Source organism: Rhamphochromis longiceps, linkage group LG16, assembly GCF_057381845.1.
Source record: "Rhamphochromis longiceps isolate RC_006_pf linkage group LG16, R_longiceps_female_GT1.1, whole genome shotgun sequence".
Lineage (NCBI taxonomy): Eukaryota > Metazoa > Chordata > Actinopteri > Cichliformes > Cichlidae > Rhamphochromis > Rhamphochromis longiceps.
The window spans coordinates 6,395,632-6,418,385 of record NC_140572.1 but is presented as its reverse complement, the minus strand read 5'-3'; the positions used below and the strand labels follow the sequence as shown (position 1 = coordinate 6,418,385).

At 41.1% G+C, this 22,754-nt stretch overlaps 1 protein-coding gene across 1 annotated transcript; it reads right to left on the bottom strand.

Annotated features, from left to right (window-relative positions):
* Positions 1–245: 245 nt before the first annotated feature.
* Positions 246–20,042, bottom strand: ints6 (integrator complex subunit 6). Its single transcript, XM_085383942.1, has 18 exons — positions 19,595–20,042; positions 19,379–19,456; positions 18,636–18,785; positions 14,214–14,303; positions 13,143–13,326; positions 10,125–10,250; positions 9,654–9,805; positions 7,984–8,136; positions 7,083–7,215; positions 6,786–6,880; positions 6,560–6,670; positions 4,022–4,237; positions 3,556–3,682; positions 3,274–3,416; positions 2,980–3,166; positions 2,299–2,670; positions 1,578–1,671; positions 246–1,264 (listed from the first exon to the last, which is right to left on the bottom strand). The coding sequence occupies exons 1-18, from the start codon at positions 19,703–19,705 to the stop codon at positions 1,171–1,173; spliced, it is 2,616 nt and encodes an 871-aa protein (XP_085240068.1). The 5' UTR covers positions 19,706–20,042; the 3' UTR covers positions 246–1,170.
* Positions 20,043–22,754: the final 2,712 nt, after the last annotated feature.

Here is a 22,754-nt window from a genome sequence, read left to right as displayed (position 1 = left end):
TCCGACACCTCGGTTCATCTACACTCCACCAGACAAGACGTTTGTGTTGCATATCAGCTGTTTCAGGCTAAAAGTGAAAGGGCAGGGAGGAGGGCTCCGATGTTATTGCTGATTGTGATGCATTAATGTGTCAGTTCCTGAGCTTTTTGTTTTTCCCGACTTTACTTTGAAAAAGACAGTTTTGTTTTTTTAAAGTTGACTGTCTCCAGATGCAACGATCGTTGTGGATCTGTTTTCTTCGCCGCCGCCCCCCTCCCCCGCCCCGCAAAGGGAACAGGAACTGGTGGTTTAGTCCAAAAGTTAAGCTACTACTGATATAGCATCAGTCTGCCAGGAAGACTACACGTTATTAGATTCAATGTTTCAAGCCCAATTGTTCTGATTCGAGAGTTCAGCAGTCCATCTGGTGGAAAGCAGAAGGTCAATTTTAACAATTGCGAAGTGAACGGCCGGACTCTTATCCTCCACAAATCAGAAATAACACCATGGGGGGGGAAAATAAAATAAAGTTGAATCGTGACTTTGAGCAAAGTCTCTCATGAGCATCTCCCCTGGATCCCATTTGACCCTGAGTTGTCTGAAAATACAACCACACGTGCCGATATACCCTTCATTATCAGTCCAATCACACTGTCACGTGACATTACATCCACACACAGGCTGTCATCTGACCCTCTCCAGAAATGCCCTTGTTTATTTCAGCACCCCTGTCTGAGAGATAACCACTCACATTTGTTAAAAGAAAAGAAAAATCTGATGAGGGGAGCTGAATAATTAAAGGGCAACATCTGAGGACGGGTTCAGAGAACCTTCCCGTACAAACTGTCCACAGGACAAACACGTCATTGCATAGGCCTTCACCTTCACACTTCACCTGCAGCGATATGTGCTTCCTCGCTCATCTTTTTTTTTTTTTTTGCAAGTCTGAAAAATGCATCTGCATTACTCAGGGTCAGTACTGTCTTTGAGGATTACTGTGCAAACAACACAAGCATAATGCTCATTAAATGAATGAAGGAGTCCAGTGAAGAAGCGATGGTTTGGGAGCTGGATGCCGCCTTGTCTCATCTCTGCAGGGGCCCCTGGTACAGTAGGAGTGGTGGTTTGAGGGGGATGTGGAGGGTTGCCCGGTTTGGTTACCAGTAAGTTCAGTTTGGGAATGAGTTCGCGTTAGAACGTGTCCACGTGGTTCATGTTAGTGGCTCTGTTGTGGATCTCTTCGAGGAAGTTTTCCAGCTGTTCGATGAGAACGCGCTTCTTGAACCTTTGCAGAAGAAGAAGCAATGACACGTGTTAACATTTGCCTTTAAAAAACAACTCTGTAGCAAAGGAGATCATGAGCAGAAAATTATGATACGTTTTTGTTTCTTTGCATTTTGTTCGGTTCGTGAAACTGCAGATGTTTTAAATGCCGACTCCTGGTGCTAGGATACAGCTGCTCTTTACTTTAAGAGAGCTTATAAAGAAAGACAGTCCCCTTTTTCTGTTTGCAGCTCATTTTAAGTAAAAAAAAGAAAAAAAATTAGGGGAGAGGTAATAACGCTCTGACATCAGAGGAGGAGGGCTGAACTTTGTACCTGGCTGCCTCTTTGATTATGTTTTGGAGGAAGATGAGCCGGGTGTCGAGAGTGCCCTGGATCTGTTTCAAGAGGAGGAAAATCTTCTCGTAGTCTGAAACAGAAAAAGCAAAGCGAACGAGGTTCAGTCGATTCAAGGAGAGCACATCCACTGAATCAAATCTTTGTATGTGTACAGCTGAATGTTAATAATAAACAAGATAAAAGGCGTTCTCACTCATAAAGGAAACTAGAAAAAAAAAACATTCCACAGCACGTTTTCAAAGTCCAGAGTGACGTCCAATGTTAGTTTGACGTGTACGGTCAAATCAACAGAGGAGATAAAGAAAGAAAAAAAAAAAAAGTTTGCTTCTTTAAATTTACACACAGATACCTGCTGTTTTTCCTAGCTTTGTTTTTAAGAAAAACAGCTTTGCTTCTGGACAAACCAAAGCTTAAGTGCCATGAAAAACCACATTTATGTGGTTTCTTCTGGAACAAAAACAAGACAAAGATGTAACGAGGAAGAATGAAATACAAAGCAGCATCTTCAATTTAGCAGCCCTGCAATAAAAGCTGAAGCTTCGAATCTCTGTTTAGGTGATGATTCAATCACACTTGTGACTTTTAGATGCTACCATGGTTACATATGAGAAAAAAAAGCTCTTTAAAGTTAGTGGTAGCTGCTCTCCGTTTCTATTATTTTGTCCTCCCTGCCTATAGACCAGGTTTGGATACATACGTCTGCCAGGTTTTCTGATCTCCTTGGTGATGAGCGACCTGAGCTCATTGTTGACCTTCGTCGTCTCGGTGTGAATGTGCTTCTTCAGAGCTGAAGGCGTAATGTAGTGCTGCACCTGGTCGTCCATCAGCACCATCTCCGCTCCTCCCTCGCTGCCCAGTGGCAGCTCGCTTGGATGGGTCTGCCCGTTCTCGTCCTCATCCCTGTGCCGCATCGCCTGAGGATCCGCAGCAGTGTGGTTCTCCTGAAGGTCGGTGGGACTCGAGGGACGGTCCACCTCCGAGTCAGAGTTCCGGTCTGAGCCGTAGTGGTTCTGATCCACGTGGTTGATGATCAGGTCTGCTTCTGGTGCACCGTCGTTAACGTCCATGTCTACAGAAAGGTGGAAAAAACCAAAAACATTCACTGTAATCCAGATCGGCTGTGTAGGACGGGTCGTGCCATAACCCCACATTTTTCCTGCCTTGAGTTTTATATTCTGTGTGTTAAATCTACCCTCTGTTGACCAATTTCTCTAAATTTATGAAAAAAAAGTGCTTTTTTCTTAAGATACCATAATCACTGAATCATTATTAGGCCAGTACACTTGGTTGTACACTCGGCACTAGAAGCATGCCATCAGTCATTATTAAGAATTACAGTATTAGTAGAAAAGATGTGCGACTGTCTCTTAGATCGTACCTGCTGAGTGTCGAGGGCTCGCAGATGGGGACACTGGAGGGGTGTAGGCTCTACCCAATCGCAGCAGAGGTGACATGCACCGGCGTCTCTTTGGACCTCCGCCCGGCACGTTGTTGCTGTCGCCAGGTCTCTTGCCCTTGTTCTGAGGGCCGGTCACAAACTCGTCTGCCTCGTCGATCATCATGCCCTGTAAAGAAAGTGAGGAAAATGGTACATCGGAGTGTTTTTCAGTGGTTAATTTACATTTGTCAATGTAACCAATAAGAAAACGAGAAGAGTAAAAAAGAGACTTGCCTTCTTGTCTAGTTTGAAGGGGTTGCCGAATGTGTGCAACCGTTTGGGCTGTTCGGGGTCTGCGTCTCGAAGAGGCTGGGGAGCAGCTTTAAGGAAGTCTTGGTAGTTTCCCATTTGGGCGATTGGCACGCTGTGGAGCTGGTCTGGAAGGGAAACAGATGCTTTGTCAAAAATGGAAAGAACAGCAATACATCTAACCTGCTTCTTACGCTGAAATTATGTTCACAACGTAGCATAATCACAGCCAAATAAGTGGGGAAAATGATTTGCACAGCGGGGTACCGGAGTCGTGGCCTCTGACAGTGCAGACGCTGGTGTTGAGAAGGTTTCTCCTCATTCGGCTGAGCTGGTCGAGCAGGTGGCTGCGGGGGATGTCGTACGGATTCCTAAAACTCTGAGGCTTCAGGCTCTGAGGATGACAGCAGACAGAAACACCGCTGTAGTTTCGACACCGGAGAGTGGATATACAGATGCATTCTGAGAGCGTGGACCATTTTTCAAAAGCCCTCAAGTGCTCAAACCAACTACATAAAAACACAGCAATGCTATAAGCCTCAGGAGGGCAGCTGGGGAGAAGCCTGAAGAATCTGAGCACAAAGTGAGATTTCAAAAAGGAACTCCTCGCCAACTGAATCTAAACAGTCGCTCAACAGTAAAAACCAATGCTCATGCGTGTAAGCATGTCAGAACAGCTCCCGATGATGAATGTGATCATGTTGAAGAAATGCAGATAATAATCCAACCCTACCTTGTTGAGCAGTGCCAGATGAAAGCCTTGAAACTCTTTGGGGTTAAGCTCCATGGGCAGGGCTGGGGCCTCTCCTGTGAGATTCTGTAGCTGCTGGATGAAGTCCCGACGCTGGGCTAGAGATATACTTCCGCCTCGCCATCGCACCTTGAGGCCAGGCTCCGGTGGCTGCTTTTTCCCAATCAAAGCGATCAGACGGTCATACTCGATTTTTGTCTGAAAATATGAGGAAATTAGGTTTTCTGGTCAGAAATGCCTTCCTATTTGGTGTCTTGATTATTGTAGCAGGAAAAAAGGAAATGCAGGAACTTAATAAGCAACACGTAAAACTGAAGATAAGATTTAAAATGCATTACAATGCAGCTGTGCAAAGCTATAAGCTGCTTTATAAGTGTTTATCCTGCTGTACAAAGAACGACTGACACAAGGAAAGACAGCTGTAATAGCATAAAACATATTTGCATTAAAAAAACAACAACAACAACAACAAAAACAGCTGGTGCCTAATACCAAATAACCATTAAAATAACAGTAAGTTAGAAATTAAGGATGTGATGGTATCGCTGTGACACTTTCCAACACAATAAACATTTTTGTTCTTTCGTCATAAAATGTAGCTGCTGACAGAGAATTGAACACAGAGAGAAAAGCAGCACAAAGCACAAAATGATTTATCAGCCTGTGGACTCGTACACAAGCTGCCCCCCACTCAGCCAAGAGACTTTGTTTCAGTTGACAGTGTATTGATGCAAAGTCTAAATCTAGTGGAGCATTTTGAGTTCATCTATTCATCAAGTATAACTGTGCTAACAGACGTTCTCTGCAAATGCCTGTCATGCAATAGACTCAATACTTGAAATGTGCAATTCACTTGTATTTTTATTCCTATTTATCCCCTTCGTATATTTTATTTATATTGTCTCTGTGTGTGTGTGTGTGTATATATATATATATATATATATATATATATATATATATATATATATATATATATATATATATATATATATATATATATATATAAATAAAATATTCTGTAACTCTGTAACTTCTGTCGGTGCTGTGCTTTTTTGGAAATCGAATTTCCCAGAGGAACCCACCCGAGGGATTAATAAAGTTATATCTAATCTAATCTAATGTCTTTTGAGTGCAATTTAAAGCACTCAGTAAAAATAAGTGAATGAATGAAAGAAGATGATTTGACTGACGTGGATATCGATTTTCTATTTAAAGCCATTTGTTCTTTTTTTCCTTTAACTTTTTAATCAATGCTAAAGAAAATTAGGACAATGCAAATAGGCCATTACAGTGAACTCATGCTCAAGATCCCAGTTTGAGATGTTTTGAGCTTTGTGAGGTTGTGTGTTGTCAGGAGGAGGGATGGACATGGTCAGCAACAACACTCCTGTAGGCTGTGGTGTTTAAACGATGCTCAGTTGGTACTACGGGCTCAAAGGGAGCCAAGAAAATATCTCCTACACCATTACAGAGGATTTATGATCTAGAGCGTAACCTCATGAAAAACATAACAACATGCCAGGTCGACGTGACCCACAACTATTATGACTGGGCTGCTTGGCGCAGTCGACTCCTCCTGTGCAGTTTTTAGCTGAGTTTTCACAACAATCGTCATCTCAATGTAAGGATTAATAATCAAAGCATTAATATAAGGACTATAATCTCAGCAAATTCCTGGAGGGAGACTGCCGGGACACACGAGCATAAATGTCGGCAATGACATCAGCCACTTATGTAAGTTCTGTTGTAGGCTCTACAAAGACTCCCTGAAGAAGTCCAAATCAGGCATCACTCCACAACCAGAAGCCTGAACCACTGACACAAGGCAGGATGGATCCATGCTTTCACGCTGATTATGTCAAATTCTGACTCTACCATCAGTGACTGTCGCAACAGAAATAGAGACTCATTAGACCAAGAAACCTTTTCCTAATCTTCTATTGTCCGGTTTTGGTGAGTGCATGTGAGCTGCAGCTTCAGTTTCCTGTTCTTAGCCACAGGAGAGACATCAAGTGCAGACGTCTGCTGCTGTAGCCCATCTGATTCAAAGTATGACGTGCTGTGCGTTCAGAGATGCTCTTCTGCACACCCTGATAATAATGAGTGGTTGCCTTGACCACGTCTACAAGCCTAAATGCACTGAGGTACTCCCATGTGATTGGCTGATTAGATATATCCCTTACAAATCACAGATATCCCTAACAAAGCGACCAGTGAGTATAAAAATGTCATGATAAAACCAGGTTTCTTTGAAAGTTACTTTTCTAAACCAAAATTAAGATATTAAAATACTAATCAAACTGAGATAAAACATTTGAACTAAACTGGTGTTTATCTTTTTTTCTTTTCTTATTTTTTTAATTAAGAAAACTAGAAAAAAAACCCAAAATAATCCAAAACTACAAATTACACTATAAAAATCCATCAGTGTGGACTTTAGTGAAAACAGAAAGGCTTGACAACTGACAGACACTGCAACAAGCACAGCTTTGTGGAGTAGATTTAATATTAACAACTAACCTGCTGACTGAGCTTTTTCAGGTAGGAAACCACGCTGTAGCTCAGACCATACTCCAGGTTGTCAGCTAGCAGGTTCGGTGCTCCCATGATTCTTAAAGCCTTTCTTAGCGACTGTGAGAATAACACAGCAGTAAGAACAGTGCAGGCACAGCTTTGTACATTAACAACAACAACCACAAAAAAAGCCATTAATGAAAAGTTGAAGAGTGATAATAAGGCCACTGACCCCAATATAATACGGAGGCATCGTCTTCAGGTAGTTCTCAAAGGACTGTCGCCATTTAATGGTAGGCTTGAACTTGTGCACTTTAATCAAGTCATCTGTGGAAAACAATCAAACACAGATCACACAAAGAAATTCAATAATTAGGAACATGTTTTATTAAGAAAACTGAATTAAAAAAAAAATAGTCATTTGTTTTGCTATTGCAGCAGATCGTTTAAATTTTCTAAAGCCCAAAACAAAGACTCTCCATCAACACCTACAGCGAGAGTAAAAATGAGGTGGATGCACAGGTCTTACCCAGAAGCGGAAGAAGTACGGGGTAGTTGTAGGGCATTACAAACAAGTTGACGCAATTTAGAGCTGTGCTGGCCTTCAGGTAACCAAACGGCTGCCCCAGATCGCTGTACTTGGCACTGTTACATACAAACACCTGAAAAAACAGAAAGAGAAAAATCAGGAAGTGAGTTGTGACATTTGAACTTTTCAATCAGCAAACAAAAACAGAACCAGCTGATGCTGTCCGAGTTGTTTTTAGGTTTCATTTTATTTTAGTGTAAAGCCACTTTGGTTTTAAATATCCTACAGAAGTAAATTTCACTTCCTTGCTTACCACTTACTATTAGCCCTACAATATCATAACGCTGCATCTGGTCAGTGTCAGGAAAATATTTTCACTGCGTGATTCTTGTAATTGCTGATATAAAAGTCATTCTGAAAGTCTGCCACCTCATCTCTGATGATGACTCATGCCAAACATGGGGAAAAAACACCAAAATCAATATACGAGTGATGAATACAGAGACAACCTTTACTTTCAGGTTCCTGCCACAAACCAGGTAAAGCTTGGTGTGCGGGTACCAGCAGAGACTAGATGTTTCGATCTAATCACATGTGCTAAAGCTCAGTCTGTGCATGCCGACGGGCTATCGAATCATCGCTTCATTTGCTGCCACCCTTATTTATTTTTTTGGTACACTGAAAACCTGAAACCACACATCAATGTCTCAATATGTCTGAACATCTAATCAAGTACTTATCACATTGCTGTTAGGATGCATGTAACACGTTCCATGTGTGAGAGATTAAAATCCTCTTTGTCTACCTGGCTGTAAAGATTAAAAACACAGATTTCTGCTTTAATGCCAAACTTTCTTCTCAACAGCTGTTATTTTCTGTGGTTTCTGTGATGGTGCTGTACCTGCCAGCAGGTGTGCGGTGATTTCCTCTCCAAAATGTACTGTGTGAGGGGCGACGGCTCCAGCTCATACTTATCAAAGGGTACCTTGTCTATCACCATGGGTTCAGCATCCACGCAGGAGAAACGGACGTGGGGGTGGGCTGAGCGGGGAGGCTGGGAAGGTACACAGAAAGAGATACACAATGTTATGGTAAATATTAAAGAAGATCAACAACACCTGCTGGCGCCTAATAACACCAGTAGGTGTTGTTAATCTAAGCTAAGTTTAAGCAATGCGCAAAGTTGACCGTCTGAATACAGTTCGGGAAAAAAGAATCACGTCTGGCTGCTGCTTCTATTTCTACTGAAAGTGTAGAGTATATGTGTGAGCAGAGGAAAAGCTTATGAATGATAGCTAACATGCAATGCATGATCTATCATAATGAGTACTTCTTTGTTTGTTTAATTTTGATTACAGCTCATCTGTGCTTGGGCTGTTGCACATTCGTGTAGCTGTGACATCACTGCAGCCGGTTTGACGTCACCCCTGTGTTATCACGAGTTAGTCATTGTTTGCTATGGAATAAATGGTTAAAGTTAATAAGAGTGTGGCACTGTTACATTAGTGTGACTGATTATTCTTGTTAAACAAACAGGAAGAAGAAAAGTTGTTTAATGAAAGTGACAATGTGTGGGGCTGAATCCTGTAACTCCTGTGGAGGAGTTATCGTCTAATGGCCACTGAAGGCACATTACAGCTATAATGGATTTGTTTTTCCTTTTAATAAACATGAAAAAATAAACTTAGTAAGTGCCTTTCTTTTTATTGTTCTCACATTTTTTCTATTTTAAGATTCATAATCGAGCATACGGCTACTTTGTATCACTGCAGGCTGCTTCTAAAAGAGCGTCAGTCCCCACTGACTCCCACTAAAATAACCAGTGTTAGCAATTAAATTATGACATCTACAAAAGCCTGATACAAAATTAAAACAAAAAGAACAAACAAACCCTGTAGCCATTTATCCCCTTCATAACAAAATTACAGAGTTTTGTCTTCTTGTACTTGCTTGTTTGCTAGGCCTCACCTCAGCTAATATAAGTCAATGAACTGAACCTCTGGGTGATGTTTTCTGCTGTTGGAGACCTTAAGAGCATTTTTAAAGGAAGTATTTTATTTATCAGGAAGTTTGTACTTCCTGAGAGAGTGAAATGTTGAAAACTTATTAGTCTGTTACTTAGCACAAATTAGCCATAAAACTAGCCAGACACTGGTTAGCACACCACTAAGGCCAACATGCTAAGCAAGCATGCTAGCCGTAGCTAATAACACTATATCAGTCTTGTAAATATGGTCACTTTTTGGCTATTAACACTTATATTATTAAAAAATAATTAGGAATAAAGTACATCTTTGTTAAGTTTTATAGAATTATAAGTGTATTCTGCTGTCAAGAGTAAAACTGTCCAATATATAAATACAAGAAAGGAACTATAGGGCTTTAAAGTCTCTTCTTTAATATTATTTTTACCTTTTTGGGCTCTTTTGTTCTGTGACATTATATTTATTTTACTAAGCTAGGTTGTCATTTCATTAATCTGCTGCAGTAACACAGATTATGTATTGCATAAATTGACAGATACCGGTTTCTTATCTCATATTTCTGTCGGTTCTTCTGCAACTTTCTTACCAATGTGGGGGAGTTCTGGTCTGGCCAGAAGGCTTCGGGGATGGGCCAGTGCCCGATGGGAACACCAGTTTTAGGGTTAGGTCGTACGTAGATCAGCTTGTGACAGCAGTGCCAAGGCTGCGGACCAGACTTCACCACTTCAGCTGGAGTGTCTGTGCAGGAATATAAGCAAAGCAAAACAAAAAACAAGGGGTTTATGAAATGCAGCATGAAACAAAATGCATCAGACAAGTGTGTCAGCAGTTAAATATGAAAGCAGGAGTTTAAACAGTGACACCCACCAGATGTTTATGAAAAAACAGGAAAGAAAAGCTCAGAATGGATTAAAACAAACACCAAGTGGGAGAGAGCAAAGAGCTCCTCTACTAATCAAACGCATGCAGCACAGCACATGTCAAAAAGCTCCTTTTATAATAAAAGACAATTCAACTTGAGAAAACCCAAAAGCAAACAAACAGAGGTGTGTCTTACCTTCTAGCGGAGGAGGGTCAGGTCCCGTCTTCTCAAAGTTTATCACTACTCCACTCTGAATTTTCTGCACCAAAGACTCCAGACACTGATTCAACATACGCTGGGAGAACACACTGTAAGAACGACCTGTAACGAAGACACACGTCTGTAAGTATAAATATCCCAAAACACGAGCGAGTCAATGGTGTTGCTAAAATTAAACGTTTTTCCTTGGTTGACTGTGGATCATTTCAAATGTTTTTTGGTTTAGCCGTTTAAAAGCTTAATTAATAGAATTTGTGGGCCAACTGGGAGCAGCAGAAACAACACGGGATGCATTTTCACCATGCTTTCACATTTTGTCAATTTCCTAGCAAAAAGCTGTCTATTTAGACCCTCCCACTTAGATCCTGACATTATAATGTGATTTTTTCCCCTCCTAATTAATAATAATAATTTGTTGTACTTTTTAGAGCAGATACTAGAAACCAAATTAAGAAATAACATCTGGCTTTAAATGTTCCACATTTTTCGTAAGCTAGTTTCTAATTGTGTCTTCTTTGCTTTGTTTGGTGCAGGTCAGACAGTGTACAGTGGGTCTATTAGAGCTTGTCTGCTAAAAGTTGCATGCTGCTGCTGGAACAGGGTTAAGACTGAATTGCAGACTAAATGAGCCATAAAAAATTGTGAGTCAGAAGAGGGAAAATACAGAAGTCTGATAATTCTGTTGATTGGTGCCAGGGTAAAAATAGGAAAACAATCTAACCGAAACTAGGGGGAAAAAGAAATTGCTACTTGCTGGGTCATCTCATTGAAATGTTTGCATTTGGCGACCAACTCGTCCAGAGGTCGAACGTGCACCACCCTCAGTCTCTGGGTGATGACTTTCAAACACATGGTGATCGCACAGGTTACTTAGTGGGATGCAACTTGTCTCCAAACAATTGCGCTCCGACTCGGGCTGACTGCAATTAATCTCAGAGAGATTGACAAAGGTTTGGAAATAATATAGATGCAGACAGACTGCATCAACCCGAGTCAGTCTGCAACAATGAACGCAACTTGTCTGCAGTGTGTCTTTTTTTTTTTTTTTTTTTTTAACTTCAACCCATTGAGTCACAAACTCATAGCAGACCGACTCCATCTTATTACATTTTATCTCTACGTTGACACACCAAAGTCTCTTTGAAGTGTTCGTACACCTCGTCTTAGCAGCAACCATTTCAGACACAATCTCAAGTTCATTGCATGCAATAATTTTAGTCATGCCGGAGTCTCCAGTAACTGATTTCTCTGGTGTGACTGTAGCACAATTAACCAAAAATTATAAATAACTTGAGCTGAGATTTCTCAGACCTTTTTCCAATGAAGAGCTTCATCGAATTCTTCACTCATTCTAGGACTAGACTTAATCTTTGTCTCCGAAACTTACAGATAGAGACACAGAGGATTAAAAGTTCCCACTAAAACTTGTGTTTAAAGAACAAAAACTGCAGCAGCAGCAGTTTGGTGTTTATATAATGCACCTCAATGTCAGAGAAATCAAATGAACAAGAATAAAAGGGGTTAAGAAGGATCACTACATTACACTGTTTATGAAGTGCTTTGCTACTGGTGCAGTGCAATTTCAAGAGCTCTCTTCTTTACATATTGCTCATCTTTGTGCAGCCATATCAGCCATTTACACTACATGCAAATAGTGCATTTGCATGAAATGTGACTCTGAAAGGTCAAAATCTCTCTTTGCTGTTTTTGTCACGCCATCAATCGCATGTGTAAAATTAAAAAAGTCAGAAAAACCATCTTTCAAAGCTACAACTGACTAGTCTAACTTAGCCTTCCTGTCATTCAACTTCACCTCGAGTGACCTTGTTGTGCACCCATTCACTCGCTCATTTCAATAGGCTGTGGCTTTGTGTCAGGTCTGCCATCAGCAGTAATGGACAGGCAGCATGTACTGTAGACTGCCGCTGACAATGGACCTGTGTCATGTTCTGCATTCAGCGCCACCGGCTGCGACACGCAGCTTTGGAGTCCTCTGTTCTCTATATGTGTGCATGGGTTAATCTTAACCTGCCATCAGCATCATTCTAGTTCGTTCCTCCTGCCAGCTGCTTCCAAAACAAAGCTACGTGAGGAATGGAGACAGAGGGGATAAAAGTCTGCTTCTATAAGTGAATGTTCTGGCAGCCGGACTTTGGCTGGAGATGGGGGGATTACAGATCAAAATCGCTGGCTAGAAAGTCTCTTGACAGGACTTAGGCAGGACAAAGGCAGTCCGATTATGGACCAGGTGGGAAAATCTAGTCATTCTAACCTTAATCAGCAATTACTACCCAAGTACACTTAAACAAAGCACTTAACCCTTCCGCAATAGCTCCAGCAGGGGTTAAAATAAGAGCACAGTGTAGCTGCATTGGGCTGTTAAAACACAACTCTGAATATTGAGCAAGACAGTGCCTAGACACCGCTCAGGGCTGTCCCCTGTTGAAGTGGGCTCTGCTTTAAAATTTAAGCTTCTGACACTTCCAAGAGGAAAACATCTGATCTGTTTATTTTTCACTCAGAATAAGGAGCTTTTACTTCTGTAGACTAAACTGAAGCAGTAAAATGGTTTTCTTAATCTTAGGCTGTTCATGCTGTCATTTAAAATGTATGTCTACAGCCTACTCTACCTGGCTTATGTTATTTTGTTTAATTGCGTAATTCCTTGTATGCTGGTTATGTTTCCATGCGTGATACAATAATAATAATTAAAAAAAAAAAAAAACAACAACTCCTTAACATCACCAACTTAAAGTGAAGTACCCGACAAGCACTTCAGACTGCATTACCCATGGTGCAGCTCTTCCATAAAACCTGTCCTGTCTTTAAATGCTCTTAAATCATCTTTGAAACTTCGGCATATAAAGCATATGAATCAGTACATAAACTCCAGAGCTACAAAAGGCAAACCGAGTGTACTTAAAAGCTGAGAAATGCCTGTCAGAGCTGATCTGTAAGTACACAACAACCAGCAGCTCGTATCAGTCCGCCTACCTCCAGTGACCTCACACATGGGGGTGATTGGAGAATCGTCAGACGGGACGCCGCCGAGGGGCTCGGGCTCCACCGAAGCGTTGCCGGAGATACGTAGCACCAAAGCAAACAGACGCTGGTCCCAGCGAAACGGCTCCTTCGTCAGCTCGCTGCCCGGCAGCGGCGTGGTCAGAGGTAGATGTAGCTGGACAATGAAACAGATCACAGGATGAGATGACAGACCTGCGTTAGAACAGATTTACTGTGTTGCTGTTCTCTCTAATATCGCCGTTTGTTTTAGGTTACTGTGGGGAAACTTGGGCAATAAATGAACAACACTTTTACGGCGGTATTGATAAAGTGCCTTCATTTACAGGGTATTAAAGTGGCACGGAGGGCTCAGCTCGCACTTCTAACCTTGCAGTTATACCCTTTGTCATAATTTGGGCTAAAGGAATTTAAAAGTAACTGCCTATATAATTTTTGTTTGCATAGGTTGAAAACATGACTGTTTACTGCATTTGTAAAGAAAAAAAAATAGTGCATTTTCATACTGAGCAATGATTTTTCTTTATTTTCTACATTTTCAAGATCAAGTGTTTAATCAGTCAAAACAGGAAGTGCAATCAATGATTAAAAAGTAGCTGTTTTAATAAATTCAATAAAAATGCCAAAAATATTACTGGTGTTGGACTCAAATGAGACTCTTCATTGGTATTTTTAGATTTTGATGAGAATAAATTAAGGTTTTTGGTTTTTTTCTGCTGAATGTGTCAGCTGGGGAAGTTGTCTTCCTTGATGTTTTAGGACCAAATGATTAATCAATAAGTAAGTACATCAAACTTCTCTGTTTCTAAGACAATAATAACAAAGCTACTGATAACACTTCTAAGCATGAAAAGTAGCTTTGTTATTATGTGAGTGGACAATATGATAAAGCACTTCACAGTAGAGCTTCTGTGGTTTAAACTTTAGCCATCTTAATCACAGTCAAAGGACGAGGGTTTGGTAAAGTTTGACGTGGTGCGGTTAGACTCCTAAAGTATCACCCAAACAAACAGAACGCTCTCCTGATTGGAGATGCAGGCTGACCTCATCTTGGACACCGCCGCTGCTGGTCAACTTGTTGCCGTCTGTAATTGCGATGATGATGGCAGGTTCAAGGAAAAAAGGATTCCTTCCCTAAAAAAAGAAAAGAAAAAAATAGGACATATTGAAGACTAAATGAAAAACGAAACCATGCCGAATTAATTCAGCATTCAGACTCCCAGAGGCAACTTAGGGTCACCCTGCACAAAGAAATGAGAAAGACACAAACAAGCTATAAAAAACAAGACACAAAAATAGGGGGGCTGTTCTCACATCTGTTAAAACTGTGCTTACAAAAGACGTGATCACCATTAATACCTGTATTTAGCAAGTGTGGCTTTATGGCCTTCTGCGATCCGACGCATAAATAAGCACCGTGAATGCATCATTACAAACAGCAGATAAATTACACGGGACATATTTAAGAAGCGTGTGAAATAGAAAACCTTGACTCAAAGGGAAAACAAACAGAGTAAGAGTTCAGTATTTAGTGTCTGCAGTATATGTTCACTCTATACTCCACAACAGCAGAGCTCATTATCCGAGGAGCTACACGAAACCGCTTTCCTGCTGGACCCCATGATATTTCATGACATCAGCGCTCCACTCTGATGAAATTAAACTGGAGCAGCACTGCATTTATCACTGTGCATCAGCCTTGTGGGATCTCCACAGAGCCACTAGGTGAGGTAATAGCGTAAAAAGAAAACAAAAAAACCCTCAACAAAGACTGACAAGTGCTGCCAGCAAACCGGACTTCACTGCAGAGTCACAGTGACTCCATAAGGGCCTCCTGTTCTGACAGCAGAGCCATTATTAATGGACGTGGAGCCACACTGTTTGGGCTCTACCTGTAGGCTGCGCTTTCTGCTGAATGATGCATCTGTCCAGTCACATAAACGGCCCAAAGTAAACAGAGCAGGATACGACCAAGACCCCACTGTGCTGCAGGTATCCATGACAACCTGGCAACCCCCCCTCAAAAATTCCTTCATGATATCGAGCACTTAGTTGGCATGCTGACTTGATGATCGGGCTAACTTGCCAGTCAAGCGATGAATTTATCCATGTCATATCAGCTGCCGGAGCTTTTACTCGTGCTTAAATAAAGCCAAATGCGACTATTAAAAATAGATGACACATGACGACAGCCTATCAGGGGAGCCGGTGTAAGAATAAAGCGTTTTGACAACTTCTCAAAATGTGCCCAGCTGCTTTTCATGTAAAAGACAAGACAGTATCTATATATTTTGGGTAATTTGAAAGATAAAAACAAGTCATCTGAAGACATCTCTTTGTGCTTTCAAAGAGAAGAAAACACAGTGGGCATTTCTTATAACTGGTTAATGATGATAATGAGATATTACATTAGTAAATGGAGAAATAATAGGTAATTCATCATGTTTAAGACCCGTCTATGCAGTCAGCTACCGCTACTGTGATGTGCTTTCCACAATGCCATGATAATGGAGATCCATTAAAGCGCCGGCCATCACTCCAGCTGACACTCTAACTTACCACCAAACAACACTGGCCATATCATTTCTTCACGTTCATCCTTTCTTCTGCTCTTTCATTGCTCTTAATGAAACTGATCAGTGTCAGGATTACCCGCCGGCCGTCTCCCCCCTCTACCTCCATACCCTTCTTCATCTCCCAGGGGAGAGTCGTTTCAGATGCCTGGCAACCTGGAGCGCTCTTTGTTACTGTAGACTGAGGCACTCCAGGGCAATATTAACTCCCCCATCTCCCCCCGTTAACCCCCCAGGGCTCCACCCGCTGGACGACATGGAGCACTGACTTATGATACAAAGGGCCCTTTAAATAAGAAAACAGAAGAAAAGCGCACACACACACGGTCATTTTAGATGTGTTTTCATGCGGAAGTGCCCTCTTCCTAGTTCCCTTGAAACGCTTCTCTGATTAAATGGTAAACCCTCACTTAAAAGGAAATGTAACTAAACAGAAGACAGCAGAAACAGCTTACGGGAGTTATTAAGCACCACTACACTTGTGTAATCAGTTAGATGACGTACTGAAAGGTTTTTAGATTTTGACTCAAGTTCATTGATTCCTCTAGCTTTTAGTGTTACCAGCATTTCCTGCCCACACATTTGTTACGTTAAAATATCCTCTAGGAGTACCAAACACTTGTGTTGGGCTCACATTTTAAATTACAGCCCATGTTCACAATAACTCCACTTTTGTAAAGGACATACTAAGCATATATAAACTACATACATGCACTCCATACTAGTAATTGCCAAGCCTCCTGCTGGAAATAGGCAGAAGAGGGAGAACTAGTCATTAAATTATAGCCACTGTCAAATCAACCTGTAATTAGAGGTCAGCAGTGACAGCGCGGGACGCAGTAACCTTGACCTTGGCTTGTGTGTTCAAAATCGGACAGTCTGACGGTGTCGCTGGTATTTTTTTTTTTTTTTTCAAACGACCAAAGAGTGTCTGACATGCATTATGCATGCTGCATGTATGCATTACCTGGGCTGGTAGGGATCTTCTGTTTATTACTCAGGAAATGCCTAATTAAACATTCATTACTGCTCCCATACTCCCCCACTTACCTCCGCACAGGAAAACAGATGTCCAGATTCTGTATCAACCACAAGCGTGCAGATTCACCTACCACTCTAACTGGGTATGGGCTAGACTTCACAGCTTACATTAATAATGACCACTTTGTTTCATATGCAAAAAAAAAAAATTGCATTTCAGTTTCAACGCTGGCCAGGAGATGAGAAAATCTCAAGAAGGTGAGATGCTGAATAGCAAGCAATATGCTTTCTGTTGGCTTCAGCTTTTCTTTTTCTAATGAGACTAAACCAAAGTCAAGTTTCTCTGGTCACTTTGTCCAACCCTGCACAGCTAAAGGCAGATCTGAACATCTGTTACACATGAGTCAGTGGGCTGGCATAAGAGTGGTGGTCTGAAACTTTATCATGCAAATCTACGTTTAGCTACTAATACTGGATTTAAATTGAAGAGGGAACTTGGCCAGCATCACGCTGTACTAGCTCCAGACTTTGTGGGCTTGGAGAATATTTCTTAGCAATACTGAGTCTGAATGAGTTTTATGTGAATAGCTTACAGCTGTAAATCAGGCCCACTGTGTCGTAAAGCTGCAGTATGGAAATCTTTCTAAGCTGCACAATACAACTGGAATAACATCGATAATTTTAAAGTAAACCACATTTTTCCGTCAGCGTGTATCCAGGAGCTTTTTTCAATATCCTCACATTTGTGGTCTTGTTAGATGGATCCCCATTTTTGAAGCAGACTTGAGCGAAACAAAGAAAAGGGCGACAGTCTTCAACCTCAGCATCAGTGAGCATTCACATTAACCAAAAGATAAAAACACAAGAGTATGTTCATCATGGTACAGATCCGTGGTACTGGTACTGCTATATAGCGCCTGTCGCCTCACTTTTGAGCACTCAAAATACTTTTCACTACATCTGTCAATCACCCAATCAGAAACACACGCACATTCATACAGTGCTTTTATCTACAGCTAAGCACTTCCACCAAACATTCACGCACACCCACTCTGATGGATGCATCGGGGGCAACAGGGTTCAAGATCTTGCCGAAGGATACTTTGACACATAGACGGGAGGAGCCGGGGATTGATCCGTCGACCTTTCGATCGGTAGATGACCCGCTCTACCACCTTGCCCAGTGATTCATCATAAAAGCACAAAAGTCCTCTGACAGGCTTGAAACTACATAATTTAGACTGACCTGGTTAAAACTGCAAAAGTCTTATTCCAAAGCTCTAAAATAACTCCCAGCTTGATTAAAATTATGTTTAGCTTTGTGTTTACGTGCACACACACCACAGAGTGGCCAGACCATTTATGAACTAAATAATAGATATAAATATTAGAACCACCTCTTATAATAATCCAGTGCATTTTAACAAACTGGCCATAAAGCTGAAGTGACACAAGCCTACACTAGTTTATATACAACTATATATATATATTTTTAAAAAGCATCTAGCTTTCAGAGCATATTTGTGCAGACAGAGCCTGCAATAGATCCTTAGAGTTTCAAAACATAATGCATTTTCTTGCTTAAAAGCTCATTTACAGGTGTAATAATTCCATGTCCTTGATGAGAGCAGTGACATATGTAACACAAACTAAAGTTACTAATCAATGATGGGGGAAGAAAGAAAATAAGAAAGCTACGTTGCTCCTGCTGCTTGGACTTGCTGTCATGATTGTGTCGTATGGCTGAGGATGTGTGGGTCCACAGTATGAAAGTGGTTGATGCTTGTAAGACTGGGAGATAGCAGAAAGGGGTGGGGTGAGGGGGGGTAGGTGGGTGGGTGAAGTGGGTCTGTTTGGGCATTTAGCACTTTATGAGCCTGATTTCTTCTCCACCTGTTTCATTGCTACATACCTGTCCATAGTTGTCTATCCCAGTCACTAATCTATTGAGATTGAGTAAATCAAAAGCGTTCCTCAAGGATTGGCCAATAGTTGTGAGTCCAGTTGCTTGGAGGTTCCTCAACTCTGTCATGAATGTGGCATGGCTCTCTTTCCATCCAGCCTTTAAAAAAAACAAACCCAAACAAAACACAACATAGCAGCTGGTTAATAACATGCACAAAGCTAAATAACTACCCCACTGTTGTGACCAGCAGGCAACTTCTAAGGAAACTAGTGGTTAACTTCACTGGTTTTATTGAGAGTCTGAGCTAATAAATATCTAAATAGGTCGCTTCCTCTCTATCTGCCCAGACTAATAATTTGACAGCACTGCAGCCACAGGACGTTGATCCGTTTCTACCAGGCTGCTGCGCTCGGCTCCAGATCAGAAAATCGCAAAGTCGCAATGTGTGCAGTGACTAAAGTGGCAATTTGGTCTAAAGAAGTAAAGTAGGCTAGTCTGTCATCCCCGCTTCTCCTCCTCCTCTACTCTCCCTCCCTCCTAGATATCACCTCGCTGTATAAATAACACCCAGAGTTCCTTGCTGCTCACATTGAAACAAAATGTCGGCCATGTTTTAAAAGGGGTATGAAAGCTCCTCCTGAAGATTTTTCTCTACACAGTTGATGTAGTGATCACAACGTGGTGCAGCGATGGAAGGACAGTCAATCTGCGCAATGTAAAGCCGGACATGACCCGAAAACAAACTCTACCTTTATCCCGAACGGAACATCTTCAAAATTTACCAACATATACCGGTCCCCTCGGCTCGCCGGATCTCTCCCTCTGAGCTGTGGAAATAGTAGAGAATTATTTACGGTTATCGAGAGATCAGCTTTGACAGGCGAGCTTGCAACAGCAAAACGATGAACTGAACTGCATTCCCGCTCGGGATCTCTCAATATTAATGTGTCCCGTGGTTACAGTACCTTCATAAAAGTCTCAACAGCGCCTTTTGCTATGTCCAGATAGGTAGTGCCCAGATGGGTGCGCTGGTTCATTGAAGCGGACGTGTCTATCAGAAAAAGTAAAACGGGCATTGTGATGGTAATGACACGTTCTGCATGGACTTGGTGTCAGTACAACCGGCCAAAACGGAAAAAAATCTTTTGTTCTCCTGCCGCCTGTATCACCTCTCAGCTAGCTAGCTAGCTGGCTAACTGTCTGTCTCACACATTCTTTCAAAAAAGTGTAAGAATAGTGAGTGTAGAAGCCCTTTCCGGGCGAACTAAACTAAAAACCTCAAACCCTAGGGGCAGGTTATGGATTCACGAGGGATTTTGATAATTTTTACAATATTTTGTAAATATTCCTAAGTTTCATAGTAACAAAGTTCCCCCTCACAGTGAGTCCCTGCTTCTCCCTACACTGAATGCGCTGTGTCTTGTCCACTGGTTTTAACCTAAGCTCCGCGCCTGACCCCGCCTCCCAAGCGGTCTTGCAGTGTCACGTGTATATACACTCTCTTCTTATTGGCGGTCTCAGGCTCCTCATTACCATATCCAAATAAGGCCAAAGCAGACTGTCTCATGCGCATGCTTGCTTGCCCGAGAGGCAGGAATGCAAGGAAAATATTCTGTACATACATTGTGTGATAAAGAATACAGCATATGTGGCGATGCGCTCTTTTATCGGAGCCTTACCGCAGTTTGTTGAGGTGTTGTTATTTAGGAACAGGCATGTGTCTGCTCTTAGATCTGATTACATAATCAACATTTACTTCATCCTATGCGCGGGCGTGGGCTAGTGTGAAAGACAACCCTTCAAGACTATAGAGAGATAAACTGGAGGCACTATCATATAAAAACAACTGTAAAATATCAACCAAGGATATTTTACAGAAATACAGAAACTACTCGCGGGTGTTATGGCACTCGGTTTTCATGTGATGACCAAATAAAGACTCCCCTTTTCTCTGAAGGAAAACAGGTTTAGCTGAATAGTCGCTGGGATTGACATGCGCGCACACGCACTCACACACCCTGCAGCTCTGAAATGTCTGTACTTTGTCTTTATTTTCCATAGCCAAAGAACGACATACTTGCAGGTAAAAGGAAAGAAAAAGACACAGAAACAATCAAACAAACACAAAGAGAGATGTCGCTAATAAGAATCACACTTCTAGCGTTGCTATTGTTGATCTGTAGTTATGTGAGATAATGCCTCAACTGTTACTGCACAGAGAATATCATCAAACGTGCTACACATAAGCCTTTTGACAGATTAGAGTTCACTCTTAATGCTACATGACACCCAGCCACACGCGCACGATTGTGCAATACAATTTACATAATGTAGTTGACTGGAAAATATCATCACTTCCGCAAAAACAAGACGAAACCATCCGGTGGCTTGCGATAGCAAAGCGGAGGAACGTCTGTGTGCTTCTTATTTGATGTGAAGCAACACGCGCGCGCGCACACACACACACACAATTTATCTTCCGGTGTGTCACTGACGTTTTTCACAATAAAATCTTTAATGTGGTTTGGCGATCTTAACGACGAAACTGTGGAAGGTGTGATAAACTGTAGTTGCAGCTGCAATAACATTTATTGCCATTATAAACCAGCTATTTATTGTAGCTTGCACAGCAGCACAGTAACCGGTTAAGCACCAATCTGAGATACTTCTGTTCTGTTTGGGCCTCTCTGACTTTGTTATTTGACGGATTAATTAACTTTCCACAGATTCATTCATTCATTCTTCCTCTTTCGCAATTCTGGGTCTCTTAACTTTCAAGTTTAAAATGTAACAATCAAAACACTCAACTATGATGCAGGTTTAACTGACTCAACTTTCTTTTTGTCATCCCACTATTGCAGTGTTTTTTCATTTGCTCAAAGATTATGTAACTAAAAATGTATTAAGTGTACACTTAAAACACACATTCTTGTGCAACTGTTATATTACAGGTTTTACTGCTTCTCCGAAACAGTTTCCCAGACTTATATATTATATATAACACATTCTTGTGTTGGTTGATTTTAGCACAAAGCGTCATTTCCAAACATAATGGATATTGATTATTAGGGTAGTGGTAATTCTCCACTTATGAAAGTCTCTCACCCCCCCCCCCCCCCCCTCCATAGTTTGTACTACGAAAGTCAGAACCGGAAATGCTGCATTTTTACTATGAAGGAATCTTGATCACAATTTATGGTGAGTCAAGAACATATGTGAAGTTACTTGGACAAGCCAAACACAAATTTCCGGTCCATGTCTGAGCTGCTTCATACAGGAAGTTGTTGCTCTATTAGTATTAGTGCTGCATGTTAAAATCCAAACGCATCACCTTAGATAGTTAGATATACGATTATTATTATTATTATTATCATTGACATTATTATTAAATGCAACTGGAAATGTGGTATAGCCTTCCACTCAATAGATTTTAGAAAGTTGTAGATTTAGTGTTATGAGTATATAATGAGGTTCTAATAAACGACCTATAATTGCATTTTTGATCTAGGCAGTCCAGCAGCTCTTTCCTGGAAAGTAAGTGGTTCGTGAAAAAAGTAATGTTGGTAGAGTTTTTCTTCTCTGAAGTTATCAGTGACCCAACTATTAATCTGGTTTTATTTCTAAAGTCCAGTTCAGTCATCAAGATTATCTCTACTCATGTCCAAACTGGCTATTTATAGTAATCAATAACATTATACATATAGTACCATATCTATGGCGTATAAAAAATACAAAACTAGTTTGAAGAAAGTCGCATTATGGAAATTAATGCAACTAATAATAAAGTATAGCTCACCCTGAGCCAATAGAGGTGTCTAAAAGTCGGGATAACGTCTTTTGTCGACCTCACTGTGGCACCCCTTTAATAAAGACATCTGTCACATTTTATAAACCTTTGGTAAAGGGAAATTGACATGTCATAATTTGCACTTTTTAACATAACAGTATTTGCTCTATATTTCATTACGGCCAATTAAAACTGATTTCTTTGCTTTTTTTTGCTTCAAAATGATTAACTCTTTCTTGTATGGCAGACGTAGTGTAGCCACACTTTGCAGAGGGCCTCATTAGAAAACGTTTTGTTGATATTACTTTATTATTTTTGCTTACAAGACTTGAGATATT

Coding starts and splice junctions, on each gene's coding strand:
- ints6 (XM_085383942.1), bottom strand. CDS start 19,705: ATGCCCGTTTTACTTTTTCTGATAGACACGTCCGCTTCAATGAACCAG. Junction 19,457..19,594: donor CTGTTGAGACTTTTATGAAG/GTACTGTAACCA, acceptor CTATTTCCACAG/CTCAGAGGGAGAGATCCGGC. Junction 1,265..1,577: donor ATAATCAAAGAGGCAGCCAG/GTACAAAGTTCA, acceptor TCTTCTGCAAAG/GTTCAAGAAGCGCGTTCTCA.